The 18,073-nt window shown below is 38.9% G+C and overlaps 1 protein-coding gene across 1 annotated transcript in view; it reads left to right on the forward strand.

Moving 5' to 3' along the window:
• Positions 1 to 6,875: 6,875 nt before the first annotated feature.
• fndc4a (fibronectin type III domain containing 4a) overlaps positions 6,876 to 18,073 on the forward strand; it is a 34,468-nt gene continuing 23,270 nt past the window's right edge. Inside the window, exon 1 of the mRNA XM_057823280.1 lies at positions 6,876 to 7,217. Coding sequence (XP_057679263.1) covers positions 7,142 to 7,217 — 76 coding nt within the window. The 5' untranslated portion in view covers positions 6,876 to 7,141. The remainder of the gene's footprint in view (positions 7,218 to 18,073) is intronic.

The following is an 18,073-nucleotide window of genomic DNA, read 5'->3' on the forward strand; positions in this document are numbered from 1 at the left end:
TTTTTTTGTATGTGGCGAAATGGATTTTGACATGTGGCCTTTTTTTATATGTGGCAAAATGGATTTGGGTATGTGGCATTTTTCTTTGATATGTGGAATTTTTTGGATTATATGGCATTTTTGCAGGCTATGCACGTCCATGCTATTGACTGCTATGCAAGTCCAAATTTTCCATTCATTTTAAATGGCAAAAAAACGTGTGACTGTGATTTTTCGACATACACTTGCGATGTAATGGTATCCTCTTCCTTGAGTTGATGAAATAATGCATAAGCTTGTGCTAAATTTAGTTTTCGATTCATTCCGCACGTTTCAAAGTTGCTCGCTCAAACCAATTAGCCGTAGCTCGCACCCTGTCCTTAGGTGGTGCCTCGCTCCGCAATTTATTAAAAATGTTCACATTACGTCCATCCTTCGTGACCTCACAATGGCTCTTGAGATATGTCGTTTTTCGTGGTGCTTTCGGTTTTGAAAAAGGAAAAGAAATGATGGCAATACAGACATAAACACATGGTCCATGCAGTGTTTTAATGTTTATTTATAAGGGCAATAAAATTATAAAACTCAAATGACGTTATCTCCTGTTTTACGTGGTCGATTGACTTCAACTAAAAACAGGCGTGGACCTCAACTTCTGCACTTTCAAATGAGACCAAACAGTGGCACGTGGGTGACGTACTTATAACATGACGAGGCTTCAAAGATGATATGCGTAAATGTGTCACCGCTGACACGTCCGGGGTTAAAGGGTTAACCACACTGGTGTTTGGAGACTTGACTTCTGGCACTCTTGTTGCCTTACCGAGCAGCGGGTGCTGCTGAGCTCAGCCACCTTTAAAAAGTACTCACAAGCGGAGGCTCCCCTCATTGAAAAACCAGCATCCGCCACAGTTGTCAATGGTAATGAGTCAATTTAATAGTTGTAGTTGCCTGTATACATTTAAAACCACTCGACTTGACTTCTCGCAAATAACAGAAAAATAAAAAAAGTTCCTATTTCGTGCAATTATTTGACCTTTGGATTTTTCTTTTTAAGATGTCCTGCTCCATTTGCATTGACGAATGCTTGTGTTATGCTACATAACGGCCAAAAAGTACCAGACAGAACCTCATTTGGTCTCCGAAGGCATCACGCGGGCTGTTATGCTTCCAAGTTGGAGCTATTTAAACGACTCATTATTAAACTCCGCCCTCCCGCAATCTCTTTAACAGTTGCTCTATCGACCCATGAACACTAAGCAATTAACTTTCGGAATCTTCCCGAGCTAAGGTGAACTTTAGAGTTTTTTTTTTTTTTTTTTTGTTAAAAGGATTCCTTGATGGAATGACTCAGTAGAAAAATGAAATAATACTTCTTCGGATACAAAAGTTATGAGGAAAATTGGGTCCGTGATCCCAAAGCGAGCAGACTTTCCGGACAAAAGTCAAATTAAACGGTCATTTTGTCTTTTAGCTGACGCACTATGGACTCCTTGTTCTGAGTCGCAGGAAGTACAATGTTTAAAATCATAAAAATGCCAGCTGGTGTGAAATATTACTGCACCACCGGACTGAAATTAAAAAAACATTCACGAGTGCACCCTCGGAAGCTCATTGACGGAGGTAGACGTGATAGGACGTCTATCGCAGTGAATGGCAGGCAAAGTACGGTGTATCACAAAAGTGAGTCCACCCCTCGCATTTTGCAGATATTTAAGTATATCTTTTCATTGGACAACACTGACAAAATGAGACTTGGACACAATGAAAAGTAGTCTGTGTGCAGCTTATATAATAGAGTTCATTTCTTTTCCCCTCAAAAAAACTCAAAATATAGCCATCAATATCTAAACCCCTGGCAACAAAAAGTGAGTACACCGCATGGGAACTGCTTACATCCCTAAATGTCCAAATTGAGTACTGCTTGCCATTTTCCCTCCAAAATGTCATGTGACTCCTTACAGGAGTGCTGTCTGCATTGTTACAGAGATTGAAGAGGTGGGGGGTCAGCCTGTTAGTGCTCAGACCATAAGCCGCACTCTACATCAAATTGGTGTGCATGGCTGTCACCCCAGGAGGAAGCCTCTTCTGAAGACGGAACACAAGAAAGCCCGCAAACAGTTTGCTGAAGACATGTCAACAAATCACATGGATTACTGGAACCATGTCCTATGGTCTGATGAGACGGGCGGGCTTTCTTGCAATTATAAATATACACGGGCTTGGCCTCAAACGGGATGAAAAAAAATAAGGATCTACATATGTACAACAAAAGAACAATTGGCTAACTTACATAGCAAAAGTCCACTAGCTAAAATGCTATAAAATACTAACTTTTGTTTTACAATACTCTTAACAAATAGATCAGACACATATTCCCACCAAAATTGGCTAAATATACCTTTAAACGTAGCTACATTAGCTCAAACAAAAACCTAGCTTATGTTGGTCTTAACAGGGAGCAGCTGGATTTGGCCATGTTAAATGAGGCAGATTAGAGCGCAGTGTACTCACCCAAATCAATAAAACTAAATGCAAACACTTTCAAAAACAAACCATTAAACGCCACTTTAATTAAACGAATCCTCGAAGCAGCAAAATTTAATTTGAATCTTTTTTTCTAATCGAATACTCGAGTTAATCGATTATTGGTTGCAGGACTAAACGAGTCACATGACATTTTGGAGGGAAAATGACAAGCAGTACTCAATTTAGACATTTAGGGATGTACGTAGTTCCCATGCCGTGTACTCACTTTTGTTGCCAGGGGTTTAGATATTAATGGCTATATTTTGAGTTATTTTGAGGGGAAAATAAATTAACTCTATTATATAAGCTGCACACAGACTATTTTTCATTGTGTCAAAGTGTCATTTTGTCAGTGTTGTCCCATGAAAAGATATAATTAAATATCTGCAGAAATGCGAGGGGTGTACTCACTTTTGTGATACACTGTATCCAGGGCCGGCCCAGGGCATTTGGGGGCCCTAAGCAAAATAATGCCAAGGGGCCCATATTTTTCGTCACAGTGTACTGTGAAACCCATACATGCAATCCAACCCATACGTCCATATTTTGTATATTAATCAGATTTTTGTTTCCCTGCTCCAGAAGGATAAATTCTCTTCGACGTATTCGTGCATCTATTTTCCAAGCAAGTTTGAGCACCAATCATTGCAAAGCACGTTCAACGTCACTCCCCAGGTTGCCAGATTGTTATGACAAGAAAATGGATGTTTGCACCGATAAACGGCAATGCGCGACACATTATTCACGATGCTCTATTAACAACATATGAAATGAGGTTGCCAGATTGGGGCTCTTAGTGGTCAGGGGCCCTAAGCAGCTACATAGTTTGCGTATAGGCTGGGCTGGCCTTGACTGTATCTGTTAAAAGTTCTTGCTCTAGCCGGGTGGTTTTATGACTCAAACTTGATTTGGTTTAACAAGCGTGTTAGCCCCTCGCAGGAGATTTATACTTCATAACCAAATGTACCTTAGAGCCGGTGATGGATGGCTTGCAGGGAGCAGCTAGGTCAATCCAGCCAAGACTTTTCATTGAATTCTCCACGGGGTTTATTGCAATGCAGGACACAGATCTCACCACAATGCGGTGTTTCCTACAGAGAAGGAAGCAGTAAACAAGTCGTAACAAATGATAAAAAATGATATCAACTGTATTAAGGAACGTAATCCGATTTTACAGTTATTTTACAGTTTCATTTCAGTTTGGAAAGTTGCAGACTGGGTTGCGATGGGTAGGAGATACAGAGTGATCATGACCAAGCAGATGTGTTGCTCAAATTATGGTCATTCTAATTAGTTTGGCGTTAATCTCCGGGTTAATTTGGAATAAATGGACAGAAAATATAGTCATGTGAAAAAATTAGGACACATTATGGAAGCCTGTGTCCGTATTTGGTCATATGGATATTTAATATAAATTTTAACAATCTTGAGAGATTCAAGTAATAGAAATAAACAATTCAAACTGAAAAAAAGTTGTTGTTTTTTTTAAAGCTTTTTGTAAAATGTAGTTTTAATTAAATGCAATTTTTGTTGAGGTATAAATTAGGACACCCCCACATTCAATCTAACTTAAAACGGCTAAAATTACACAAAGGTGTATCACATCAGGTGCACATGATTAGAACATTATTACCCAGTGTTCCGAAGGAGGCTTGCCTTATTTAAACCTCACATTTAGTTTGGTGTGCCCCTGACTGTTGAAGTGAGAGAAAACACCATGGTGAGATCAAAGGAGTTGTCTGAGGCCTTCAGAAAGAAGATTGTAGACTCTTATGAGTCTTGTAAGGGATTTCAAAAGAATATAAAATCAGCCATTCCACTGTCCGGAAAATAGTCTACAAGTGGAGGACATTCAAAACAACTGCCAACATGCCCAGGGCTGGCAGTCCAAGCAAGTTCACCCAGAGAGCCGACTGCAAGATGCTAAAAGAAGTCTCCCAAAACCCTAAAATGTCATCACGGGACTTACAGCAGGCTCTTGCTACTGTTAACGTGAAAGTGCATGCCTCTACAATCAGAAAGAAACTTCACAAGTTTAACGTTCATGGGAGGTGTGCAAGGAGGAAACCTTTGCTCTCCAAGAAGAACAAGACCAGACTGAAGTTTGCCAGAGTGAATGTAGACAAAGACCAGGACTTCCAGAAAAATGATCTTTGGACAGATGAATCTAAAAATTGAATTATTTGGACACCAGAACAAAGGACATGTTTGGGGTAAACCCAATACAGAATTCTAGGAAAATAACCTTATACCAACTCTGAAGCATGAAGGTGGAAGTGTCATGGTTTGGGGATGTTTTGCCACAGCAGGACCTGGCCAGCTCACCATCATAGAATCCACCATGAATTCTATCGTGTATCAGAGGGTGCTTGAGGAACATCTGTGAAAAAAATTAAAGCTGACGTGAAACTGGACCCTGCAACATGACAATGACCCAAAACATACCAGTAAATCCACCAAGGATTGGCTGAAAATGGAGAGTCCAGGAATGGTCGAGTATAAAGCCAGATCTTAATCCCATTGAGATGCTGTGGGGTGACTTGAAACGGGCTGTACATGTAAGAAACCCCTCAAACATCTGACAGCTGAAAGCATTCTGCGTTGAGGAGTGGGGCAAACTTTCTTCAGACCGATGTCAAAGACTGGTAAATGGCTACAAAAAGCGTCTCACTGAAGTTATTTCAGCCAAAGGGAGTAACACTAGCTATTAGGTGGTATGGTGTTTAACCTCTCTCACAGTTTTTATTTGGCACCAATCGACCACGAAAAACCGAGCATATGTTCCTTTTATTTTCATAATAAGAAATATGTTTTATGCACTAGAGATCACTCATGCTGTTTGGATGAATGATGTTTCATTTCTGTACATTTTTTTCTCTCGCCAGAATTGAAATATTCTTTTATCTATTTATTTATTTGGCCGAACTTGGTCATATAATAGGTTGTAGTACTGTATAATAACAGTTCAAATATAAAACAAAACTACCATTGTTGGAAAAAAAAAACCAAACATCCTAAGCAGTTACTCAAAATGTTACACATTACTTGATTATTAATTCCACCCAATCCAATATTTTTTTTTTACATATACAGTACTTGAGTACATTTTTTGGATGACTACTTTTACTCGAGTTATACTATTTTGAGGTAATGCTACTTTAACTTAAGTAAAAGTTTTGGCTATTCTACCCACCTTTGCGTCTATTGTCGTCAATGAGAACTATTGATTTAAAAACATGAAACTCTTCGCAATGAAATGTAAGAAATTAGCTAATGTAAAATATCAAAATTAGCATCAGCGCAAATGTTAAACGTCACAACAAAGAATCGCTATTAGACCATCACTAAATTGATTGACACATCTGTTAAAAAAAAGGCAAATCCAGTCAAATTTACAAATTAGCATTAGCACTATGATTCAAGGAACTCACCCAAAAATCAACAAGAAATGAACCGCAAGTTCCCTAAAATTAAATCATTACCATTGCCAACAGTAAATGTCTCATTCATTTAAATTGGAATTGAGCAATAATATTCGACACATGACCCAAGAATGCAAATATCATCAGAAAGTTTTGCAAAATCAACAGGAAGTGACCCGGAAATGCCCCAGAATCAACAGGAAGTGACCACCAATAACAAGGTAGTGACCGGGAAATCCCAAAATATACAGAAAAAGACCTCAGAGTGCCCCAAAATGTACTGGAAGTGACGTGTAAGTACCCTGTAATTAACTCATTACCTGCCATTGACAAAGGTGTATGTCCAATTCATATAAAATGGGAGGGATGGCTTTGCATGCTCATTTACGAGCGCCATTGACCGCGCTATACGTCCAATTTATTTTGACTGGGAGGGGCGAAGTTTTTTCTGCCTGTTCATTCCAAATGAACCTGAAATTCACTGCAATAAAATGTAAGAATTAGCATTAGCTAATGTAAAATGTTAAGATTAGCATTAGCGCAAACGTTAAACATCACAACAAAGAATCTCTATTGAACAATCGATAAATGGGTTGACAAATCTGTTAAAAAAGTCAAATTTATCACTCTTAAATGTAAGAATTAGCATTAACATTTTTGAATCATGTCGCTAGCCTTATAAGGCCAGTGGTCCTTTGGCCCCACCTCTAATTTGAATGGAATATTTTGAGATTAATCAAATGTTGCGACTAATATAGCATTTTTAATCCAGCATTCACGTCTTACCTCTTCACTCCATAAAAGAAATAAATTTTAAAAATAATAACATCATGAAAATCCGGATCATAAAGACGAGTCTAGGAGAGGGCGGGACTACCGGTGGCGCGCAAACTTGTCCATGTGTCAATCAAAATGAGCTCAACTACACCGCCAGTGTGCGCCGCCACCGCCGACTCGTCTTCCTCACCTGAGCTCCGCTAATGGCGGCCAGCATTTGAATCACTTGTGGAATGACAGCACACGTCGCGCTCCCCCAAATATGTTCGCCGTTTTTTGAACCCGTCACGTCGCGTGCTGAGCCTGCTTGAATTGGAACACGGTCGCCGCATCCTCTATTCCCTCCTCGAATCCGAATATGGACCGCAGTGGCAGGACTTGAGACCTGTCTTTCTTTTTTGGGGGGGTCTTCACCTGCGGGGAAGAGGAGAGCCATGGTCCGCCCGCTGGTTCTAATCCACTCGGCGGTCCTGTTGCTCATTGGGAGCGGCGTGTTCCTGGTGGGAGCAAGTAAGTGACTCGACACACGCCGTTTATTCAATAGTAATTAAACTGGACTGAGCACCTGAATGTTCATTTGACTAATTGGACGGTACTAATGTGATGTGCAACCAAGAAATTAGTCTAATATTCTGTTTGTTTGTTTTTTTTAACAAATGATAACTCTCTTTTTTTGCTTGATAGTCGTTCCAGAATACGTGGACAGTGATAGGATTTTATTACATAATAAATAAATAAAATATTCCCCTTTTAACTCATGGCCTGCGATTGATAACGATGGACGTCCAATTCAATAAAACTGAGGACTTGCTGTGAATGCTCATGATTCAGTGCCATTGACGGTGCTAGGACGTCCAAGTGATCATGACCGGGGTATTATAAACATTTGAAAGAAAATCTGCCTTCTGATCAATTATTTTCTGTTACACCCCCGCCCCTTCCCCCAAGAAGACGTAAATGTTTCACGCCCCCCCAACTCTTTGCCGCCACTGTAAATACTTTAATCTGTCTAGAAAATGATAATAATCATAATATACATCTCTGCATCACATTGTCCCTTTTCATATTAAAGAAAAAAGTAATTTACAGTGATCCCTCGTTTTTCGCGGTTAATAGGGACCAGAACCCGCCGTGATAAGTGAAAAATCGCGAAGTAGCGCCCCCCCCCCCCCCAATTTTTTTTTTTTTATTGTGTGTTCAATGTATTTATTCAGATTTAGCATTGGAAAAAGATACATGTAACACAATTTTTTTCCACTTTTTTCCTCAAAGTATTAAAAAAAAACATGTATATGGCAGAAAACACTCAGGTGACTTCAAGTTCTGCTCTGAGACCCCCAATTTGACCAAATTCCAAAATTGTCCTATATGCATGTGTGATACATCATTGGAAAGCTTAAAATCTCAATTTTGGGGGCGGGGGGGATTTTGAACAGGAGGGCATAAAATTTTTTTTAAAAAAATGGAACCTCTAAATCAGGGGTGTCCAAACTTTTTACAAAGGGGGCCAGATTTGGTACGGTAAAAATGTGGGGGGCCGACCTTTGCTGACGTCCTTCACGTAGAACAATATATTTAAGCAAACTGTAGCAAGCCATTCGGTGTGTCACATTTGGTTTATTTATTTTTTAAATTTATTAATAATTTACACATTTTCCATCTCGCAACTAGCCTTTGCGATGTTCTTTTTCGACTCTCGGGCTCTTGTGAAATACTGCTGCTGTAAAATTAAACTAGTTTCAAGTTGCTTGAATTTATCGCTGCGTATCTTCTCTGTAATCTTGTCGTAAATGTCAGCGTGTCTTGTTTGGTAATATTGCCTCACATTGAACTCTTTAAAAACAGCGACTAGCGCAGTCAACTTTCTTTTTTGTGTTGATTGTCGCCATTTTACAACATTGGGAATAAAGGGTCACACGGGGTAATGTTGCTTAGAGTGCTGCTGCCTTTTAGTGGGTAAATGAGGAGCAGCATTTAGTGTGTAAGCTACTTCATATGCTGGTAGCAGTACTGCTGACCAATTTATTAAGTCTGTGTGCGGGCCAGACGTTATTGATTTTATGACAGAGGCTGGGGGCCGGATGAAATTTGACCAAGGGCCGCATTTGGCCCCCGGGCCAGACTTTGGACATGTCTGCTCTAAATCCTAACTCGAGGTGAGAGTATGAGAGAGCATAATTAAAGACACCATGATTTTAACAAGATATTATCGTTTACTGACCTTGTTTTGATCCAAAAACTCCGTGTCGCATGTATCACTGAGTGCCAAGACACAGCTGTGAATGGCCACAGCCTGACTTTTTGGGGATTTTATGGGTGAAACACGGTAATATAACAAGGGTCGCAATGCAGAAATAGCAGACATCAAGGAGTGGTGCAGGTTTTCTTTTTCAAATATTTACTCTTTTAAATGTTATTTTTTTCAATTTTTCTTTGTTTGGATCCATTATTTATCATCTAAAATATTGGGGGGGAAAAATACAATTAAGCGATAGTTATGAGGTAGATATCAGTGACCTATTTACAGACACCATTTTTTTTCATTGTGACGTAATTTGTTTGAAAGTTCAAAATATGCGAGTGAATCATTTTATAAAGTTTTTTTTTTTTTTTACTAAATATTAGACATCATAATCATTTGAAGCTAAAAATAATAAACATTTCGAATAATAACTAATTACTTACCTTCTTTTCATGGGTGGGTTGAAACAAAAGCATTTGCACGGTGTCTATAAACGGGGGTCTACAGGGTAAAACGGTTAAATTAAAAATAGTTTGGGGGCTTAATGCACCATGAAAGTGCTATGGCAGCATATAGACATATTGATCCATCAAAACAACAGTTCTTTTGGCTTAAAATACAGTATTTTAAAGAGGGGTGCAGCGGCAGAAACTGCTTTTTCAGCCTTGTCTGTGTTTTCCGCCATATATATTTTAATGTTTTTCTAAGCACTTCAAATGTACTAATTATGATAAGTTTTAAACATGGTATAATATCCCACCGAATTATTTTTAAAGAAGAATAACGTAGAAAAATGCTTGTCTTTATTAAATCCTTCATTGAGTGAGTCCACTCAAATCCACTCAAGCTGCTCACCTACACACAATGAGTTGCCACAGCAACTGTTGAACAAGCTAAACGATGATTGACGCTTTGATGTTTCAGCTTCCAAGCATCTCTGGCAAGCTCAAACCTTGATGTCAGTCAATCATCGTTAACTTTAATAAGCAACTCCAGTGCACTGCCAGATCAAGAAAAGCAGCAGGAGGGAGAGGGAGACTACGTGATCGGATCGGGACAGCTCATTTGTATTATTATTATTATTTTTTTTTTAATTGAAATAAAAATCTGCGATGGACTGAGGGCGCGAAGTTTGAAGTGTGAAGTAGTGAGAGAAGTATACGACTTTGTTTTGTTGGTAACAGTAAAGACTTAAAGCACATCTATTTGCCTGAATTAAAAAAAAGTCAGCTCCAAACTAAAAATACAGTGTAGGTTTTATTTGAGACTGAAAAATGAAATTTATGAGGACAAACAATTTGACCGAAAAAAATTAATACAGCAAAAATGACAGTGTTATTGGACAGAGGGATGGTTTTTATTTTTGCTGCAGGCAGTATCAGCTCCTTTGTCATGGTGTAGAAGGTTATTTTGCACTGAGCAACTTGGTATTAGACATGTGCCGGTTACCGGTTTCACGGTTTACCGTGGTGTGAAAACGTCGCGGTTTCAAAACCACTAAAATTTTCCGTCATACCTTAGTACGGTATTCGCTATTTTTCATGTGCCAAAATGCAGCCGAAGTGGCTTGGTGCGGCAGCGCTCACCCTTCCCGTTTGTTGCCGTGAGTGTCAGTAACGCTATTCTGCTAAACAGCAAGCAAACCCAAAAACAAACCCTCGAAACACAAGGCGTACCTTTCTTCAATTTATTGAGCTTTCAAATTGTGGTGAAATATACAAATGAATACATTGAAAACGTTATACAATTGTATTTTTCCACATGTGAGTAGGTTCAACAGGATAGCAGTAGCACCATGAAAAAGGTCGCCAAAAACAAAACATACATTTTCCTTTCAAATTCAATATACAAACTAACTAAAACTTACAAAGACGAATGTTAGCCTAGGCTAAGCTGGGAGAGCAGCTTGGTCGACGTTTTATGTCTCACAGCCGCTGAGTGAGAAACAAGCTTGAATGAAGAGGGGAGAAAAAAAAAAAAAAAAGGATCGCGTCAACGATCGCTAATTGCGAAAGGAGGTCTCACTCCTCACTTTTTGTTTTAGATGAAACCTTTCCTCAACAATATTTACATTTTAACTAACTTATAAAACCAACTTATACATTTTTAACTAACTTATTAACTTATGAATTCTTTGTTCTCTTTAACACAAAGGCATGACATCATGTAGAAGAGAGTTGACACAGTGGCTGAAAATGGCGAAACTTCAGCTTCTCCCCCTCAAAAAAAGTCATACAGTATATATTTTTAATTTTATTTAGAAGTATTTTTACTTTTTTATAGCAATTATTTTGTTCTTGCTCTATTATTGAGCAACTTGAGCTGTGGCTGTGGGTATAGTCTAGGTTCTATTTATTTTAATTTTATATAAAATATTTGTTATTTTTTGTTAATTTATTTATTTTCACATTAATTTATTTTCACATTATATTCATGTTCCAATTTGCAAATATGTTTTGAAAAAAAAAAAAAAAAAATTTCAATGGAAAAAAGTTGGGTTTTTAAAAAAAAAAAAACATCTCAAAATTTTGGAGCTATAATTGCAATACCGCGATACCGTGAAACCGCAGTATTTTTGCTCATGGTTATCGTACCGTCAAAATCTCATACCGGCACATGCCTACTTGGTATGCCACCTTATATATGCGAACAGAGCTTGCTGGTTTACTAATGTAACACTGATAAAGCGGACCGATTGTTGGCAATATTCGGCATGTTTTCACTGGGGAAAAAAAATGTCACATATCAATGTGATTGGGGTCTTACGTCTTTGAGTGACGTCTTAATTGATTTGACTTCCTGCTGTCCGCTGCAAACATTTTTAGACACAGTGACACATGTGAAATGAGTTATGTTATATTCACTGATGCAACTAGAGGGCGACCCAAATCAATAAAACTAAATGCAAACACTTTCAAAACAAACCATTACAACGCCACTCTAATTAAACAAATACTCTAAGCGTCAAAATTTGATTCAAAGCTTTTTTATAATCGAATTACTGGAGTTAATCGATTAAAAAAAAAGTCAATCAACATGAATATTATTCATTGACATGTTGATCGATTTGATTGGCTCGCTGATTTATTGATCGACATTTTGATCCAAATTGATCTTTCGTCACAACTCTACTTGCTTAATAAAAGGTCTGCCATGATTAATCAACAACTAATCGGTTATCAAATTAATGAAGGCTTTCTGCCAACCCTTCGCGTCCATTTCAATTGGATGTTTTGCAACATCAATGGCAGCAGATGAGTTAATTGCGTCTATTAAAAACTAAGAACATGACATTTTAGTTTAGTTAACTTTTCTTTAACATAGAATTTTTTTTTTTTTGCTAGCAACTTGTTGGTTCTTTTATTGCTTATGTTCCAGTGCCATTGACAGTCAGTTATGTCGAATTCATTTTATGTAGAAGGCTGGCAGCGAATGACCGAATGTCCCTCCCAGTTCAAATTATTGGACGTCTGTCATCGTCAATGACAACAAATGATGTAAAAACATGAAATTCATCGCTATTAAATGTAAGAATTAGCATTGGCTAACGTGAAATGTCAAAATTTGCATCAGCGCAAATGTTAAATGTCAGAAAAAAGAATCGCTATTGAACCCGTCAATAAAATCTGGTCAAATTTATCACACTTAAATGTAAGAATTAGCATTAGCACTTTTGATTTACATCGCTAGCCTAAAATGCCTTCCTGTCTTCTATCCGATCGCTCGTAGCTCCACAGATCAATTTTTCAAAATTTAATAATTACATGCCTTTTTCATAAATAGCACAGCTGCGCCTTAGCGTTTGAAAATGAATGGAAAGGAAATGAATGCAGAACTTAATGGTGGGTTCGACGGCCTCGCTCAGCATTCAAAGGTCTGACAATGCGCTCCATTAAAATGTAATCATCTTGTCGAGTGCATGGAATTATGAATCAGATGTCTCAAGTAGAGTGAGTGCAAATTTATCATTCAAGGAAAAAAACGGTACTGTCAACTAGGGTTGGAAACCTCTGTGTACCTCATGATACGATTTGCAATACAAGGCTCACGATTTAGTAACGGTGATCATACAACAATTATCGATAAACAACTAATAAACAGAAAAACAAGCTGTTTTCATCCTTCTGCCGTGAGTTTATCACAAGTAGACGTCCAATCTATCGCCGTCAATGTTAGTGAATGAGCTTTTAAAGTCTTATCAAGCATGCGTTCAGTAAAGCTGCTGATGCATCTGTAATATTTGCCGCTGTCATCGTTTTCTTGACCGTCACATGTTCGTGGCATGTTAGAGGACATCACTCATACCGCAGTGTCGCTTTGAGCTTAATCCGTGGAGCGAGTGCGATTAACTTGGATGGACACCAGGTGGTTCCCAGCGTGACAAAAGACATGGTACACTGATAGGACTTAACATAGACACTATTCTAGCGGGAAAAAATGTGTGGCATAAAACTTTGGAAAACATTGTTTCAGTTACATAATTTTTATAGCCCAACATTCATCAGGGCATTAAAACCTTTTGCCTAGAGTGAAATAATTGTAAATCAGGATTTACCTATGAACCGGTTGGTTGACTACTCTCAAAAATATTCGATAGCTAGAAACTGTCATTTCTGGAGAAATTACTCTGGGTCTTTGTTGTGTGGAGATACAGATCTCAGCCCTGCCCAGGGCTATCAATAGAATGGACAAACATGCCTGTCAACGGCATTAAACAAAGTAAATGTAATTGGAAATGAATGGAAAATTTGGACGTCCATGGCTGTCAATGGAAGCACCCTACAAAAGTGTCAATGGAATCGTGGACGTTTGGGGGACACGTCCTATTGATATCTGGTCATTTCCTGTTAATTTGGGGACATTGTGTTTTTTTGCCATTGAAAATGAATGGGAAAATTTTGGACATCCATAGCCGTCAATGCCATCGAATTACATAAATGTCAATGGAGTCCAAGTACATTGGCATCAATAGAATAACTTCGACATACATGGCCGTCAATGGCATTAAACAAAGTAAATGCCATTAGAAATTAATGGAAAATTTGGACGTCCACGGCTGTCAATTGAAGCACCCTCCATAAGCGTCAATGGAATCTAGGACGCTTGGGGGACACGTCGTATTGATATCTGGTCATTTCCTTTTGATTTGGGGACAATGTGTTTTTTTGCCATTGAAAATGAATGGGAAAATTTTGGACGTCCATAGCCGTCAATGGCATCAAATTACATAAATGTCAATGGAGTCCAAGTACATTGGCATCAATAGAATACATTCGACATACATGGCAGTCAATGGCATTAAACACAGTAAATGCCATTAGAAATGAATGGGAAATTTGGACGTCCATGGCCGTCAATGGAAGCACCTTCCATTAGCGTCAATGGAATCGTGGACGCTTGGGGGACACCGCCTATTAATATCTGGTCATTTCCTTTTGATTTGGGGACATTGTTTTTTTTTTTTTTTTTTTTTTTGCCATTAAAAATGAATGGGAAAATTTTGGACGTCCATAGCCGTCAATGGCATCGAATTACATAGACGTCAATGGAGTCCAAGTACATTGGCATCAATAGAATACAGTCGACATACATGGCCGCCAATGGTATCAATGCAATGTAAATTTCATTGGAACTTCCATTAAGGGTAAATGGGAAATTTGAACGTTGCATCCCATTAAAAATGAACGGGAACGTTTTTGGCAAATTTCCTGGGAACTGTACATTTTTTCCAAATTCTGCATACGACTTTTATGCACTCACCGTCCCGGAATTTTTGATGTCAAAGTTATGTAATTTGGTCAAAAATTGTAGGACTAGATACATTTTGGAACTTTTTTTTGTTTTTACAGGCAAACAGAAATTTTTTCGTTGCTGTTTGAAAAATTTGTTGCGTCGCGCAAAAATTCCGGTCGTTTCGATACCGGAACGCTGCCGATCAGCCAAACGGTTCGGTGCTGCGGTGCGCTGTTTTTCCCATGGAAAATGAATAGGAAATTTTGGGGCAAAATTAGTCGAGGATCAAAAATAGGGCTGCAGCTATCGATTATTTTAGTAGTTGATTAATCGATGAACTATTTAGTTAGAGTAATTGAGTAATCGGATAAGGAACATGAAAAATTCAAATACCTGAGCTGAGCTTCACACGGTATATAAAAAAAAAAAAAAGAAGAAGAGGATCTATGTACAACAAAAGAACAATTGGCTAACTTACATAGCAAAAGTCCACTAACTTAAATGCTATAAAATGCTAACGCTTTTTTACAATGCTCTTGACAAATGACTCAGACACATATTCCGACAAAAAAATGGCTAAATATACCTTTGAACTAAAATAGGATTGCATTCAAAAAATCATTAGCTCAAACAAATGCTTCTGTTTGTCTTAACAGGGAGCAGATGGATTCAGCCATGTGAAATGAGGTAGACTAGAGGGCTGTGTCAATAAAAATAAATGCAAACACTTTCAAAACAAACCATTACAACGCCACATTAATTGAACGAATACTCGAAGCAGCAAAATTTAATTCGAAATTTTTTTTTTCTCAGTGAAAACTCGAGTTAATCGATTAATCGTTGCAGCACTAATCAAAAATAATCGCTGGTGGAAGCCTTGTAACATAATTCCGCTTAATGTTTGACCCATGACAAAGTGTCCTATTAGTTTCGAAACAGGCTAAGATTTAGCCTAGTAGCTAGGCTAAATGCTAAAAGCTTTTGTAATTCCCTGCCAAACAAGCAGACAAGAGCCAAAGGCTGCCAATTGTTTGTCAATTGCGTGCCCGACTTCCAAAAATACGATAGAAATAATGAGAACTTGTTGTTCCTCAGCCAGCATTCGTCAAACTGCTTTCCATGACAATCTGACAGGTGAAATTGTCTATTATTTTCCAGCTGTACGGTCGCAATTACGACGAGCTGGCTCGCTCGCTGACAGTTTTATTATTCGGCCGCTCAAAAACAAAACGCGCTAATCAATCTTCCTTGGTACTCTGATGGCTGTGAATCACGTATTAACAGGGCGGCGGGTATTTTTTTAATCACGTTTTCGCCGGGAGACGTTAATGTGCTCGGCGGTGACCCGCAGCTATTATTCATCTCGGCGTAGAAAGAGGGTCTTCCCATTAGTTCTGGCGGAGAGCGGCCCCTGCGACCTGTTGCTCAGGTGTTGCGTAAGACTGTACTGGTAGATGCTGAAAGGAATGATTGGAAAACTGAATTTCAAACCCATAAACATCGACCGATACGGGCCGTTCTAGACTAATTAGTAGCACTAGAGTAAAAACAATGAATAATGCAAACACTACCACAAAAGGATTGCAATTTTCAGGTGACTTCCAGACACAACAAATTGCAAAATGTTCATAAAATCACCGGAAACAAAGCAGTTACAGTCATTCCTGTACATTTTAGGATGACTCATTCTCACTGTTCTTGGGTTGAAGGAAAGTTTGGACTCAAAGTGAGGTTTTAGTCTAGTTTTACATTATACAAGGCACTCTACATTGATGTCATGTACTGCAGATACTAAAACAAAGCATTGCAATTGCAACTGTAATTTTTTTACGCACAAACCCACCGATGAATTTATCACTAGTACACTTGAAATGGATTGGACGTCTAGCGCCGTCAATGGGAGGCAATGTGTTAGCTTAGCATAATATCATTAACTAGAAACTGCAATTTCTGGAGAAATTACGATGGGGCTTTGCTGTGGTACAAATCTAAGAGCCACACAGGTTGATTTGGGTACATTGCAGGGACACCTCCTGTTGATATTAGGTCACTTCCTGTTTATTCGGGGACATGTCCTGTTGCTTGGCTGTCAATGGCATTGACTTACTTGGGCGCCAGTTGAATGTCAATTGGCTGTAATGGTAAGTTTTTATTAAAAAATCACAACCACACAAGTTTTTTTGCCATTGAAAATGGGAAATTTGGACGTATAGTGGGGCAAATACTAAGTATTTAGTCAACCACTAATTGTGCAAGTTCTCCCACTTGAAAATATTAGCGAGGCCTGTAATTGTCAACATGGTTAAATCTCAACCATGAGAGACAGAATGTGAAAAAAAAAACAGAAAATCACATGTTTGATTTTTAAATAACTTTTTTGCAAATCATGGTGGAAAATAAGTATTTGGTCAATACCAAAAGTTCATCTCAATATTTTGTTATGTACCCTTTGTTGGCAATAACGGAGGGCAAACATTTTCTGTAACCCTTCACAAGCTTTTCACACACTGTTGCTGGTATTTTGGCCCATTCCTCCATGCAGATCTCCTCTAGAGCAGTGACGTTTTCGGGCTGTCGTTGGGCAACACGGACTTTCAACTCCCTCTGCAGATTTTCTATGGGGTTGAGACCTGGAGACTGGCTAGGCCACTCCAGGACCTTGAAATGCTTCTTACGAAGCCACTCCTTTGTTGCCCTGGCTGTGTGTTTGGGATCATTGTCATGCTGACAGACCCAGCCACGTCTCATCTTCAATGCCCTTGCTGATGGAAGGAGATTTTCACTCAAAATCTCTCCATACATGGTCCCATTCATTCTTTCCATTACACAGATCAGTCGTCCTGGTCACTTTGCAGAAAAAAAACCCCCAAAGCATGATGTTTCCACCTCCATGCTTCACAGTGGGTATGGTGCAATTCAGTATTCTTTTTCCTCCAAACAAGAGAACCTGTGTTTCTACCAAAAAGTTCTATTTTGGTTTCATCTGACCATAACACATTCTCCCAGTCCCCTTCTGGATCATCCAAATGCTCTTTAGCGAACCGCAGACGGGCCTGGACGTGTACTTTCTTCAGCAGGGGACACGTCTGGCAGTGCAGGATTTGAGTCCCTGGCGGCACATTGTGTTACTGATAGTAGCCATTGTTCCTGTGGTCCCAGCTCTCTGTAGGTCATTCACTAGGTCCTCCCGTGTGATTCTGGGATTTTTGCTCCCCGTACTTGTTATCATTTTGACGCCACGAGGTGAGGAGGGAGTTGAAAGTCTGTTGCCCAACGACAGCCCCAAAACATCACTGCTCTAGAGGAGATCTGCATGGAGGAATGGGCCAAAATACCAGCAACAGTGTGTGAAAAGCTCGTGAAGGGTTACAGAAAACGTTTGGCCTCCGTT

This window comes from Corythoichthys intestinalis, chromosome 19 (assembly GCF_030265065.1).
Source record: "Corythoichthys intestinalis isolate RoL2023-P3 chromosome 19, ASM3026506v1, whole genome shotgun sequence".
Taxonomy (NCBI): domain Eukaryota; kingdom Metazoa; phylum Chordata; class Actinopteri; order Syngnathiformes; family Syngnathidae; genus Corythoichthys; species Corythoichthys intestinalis.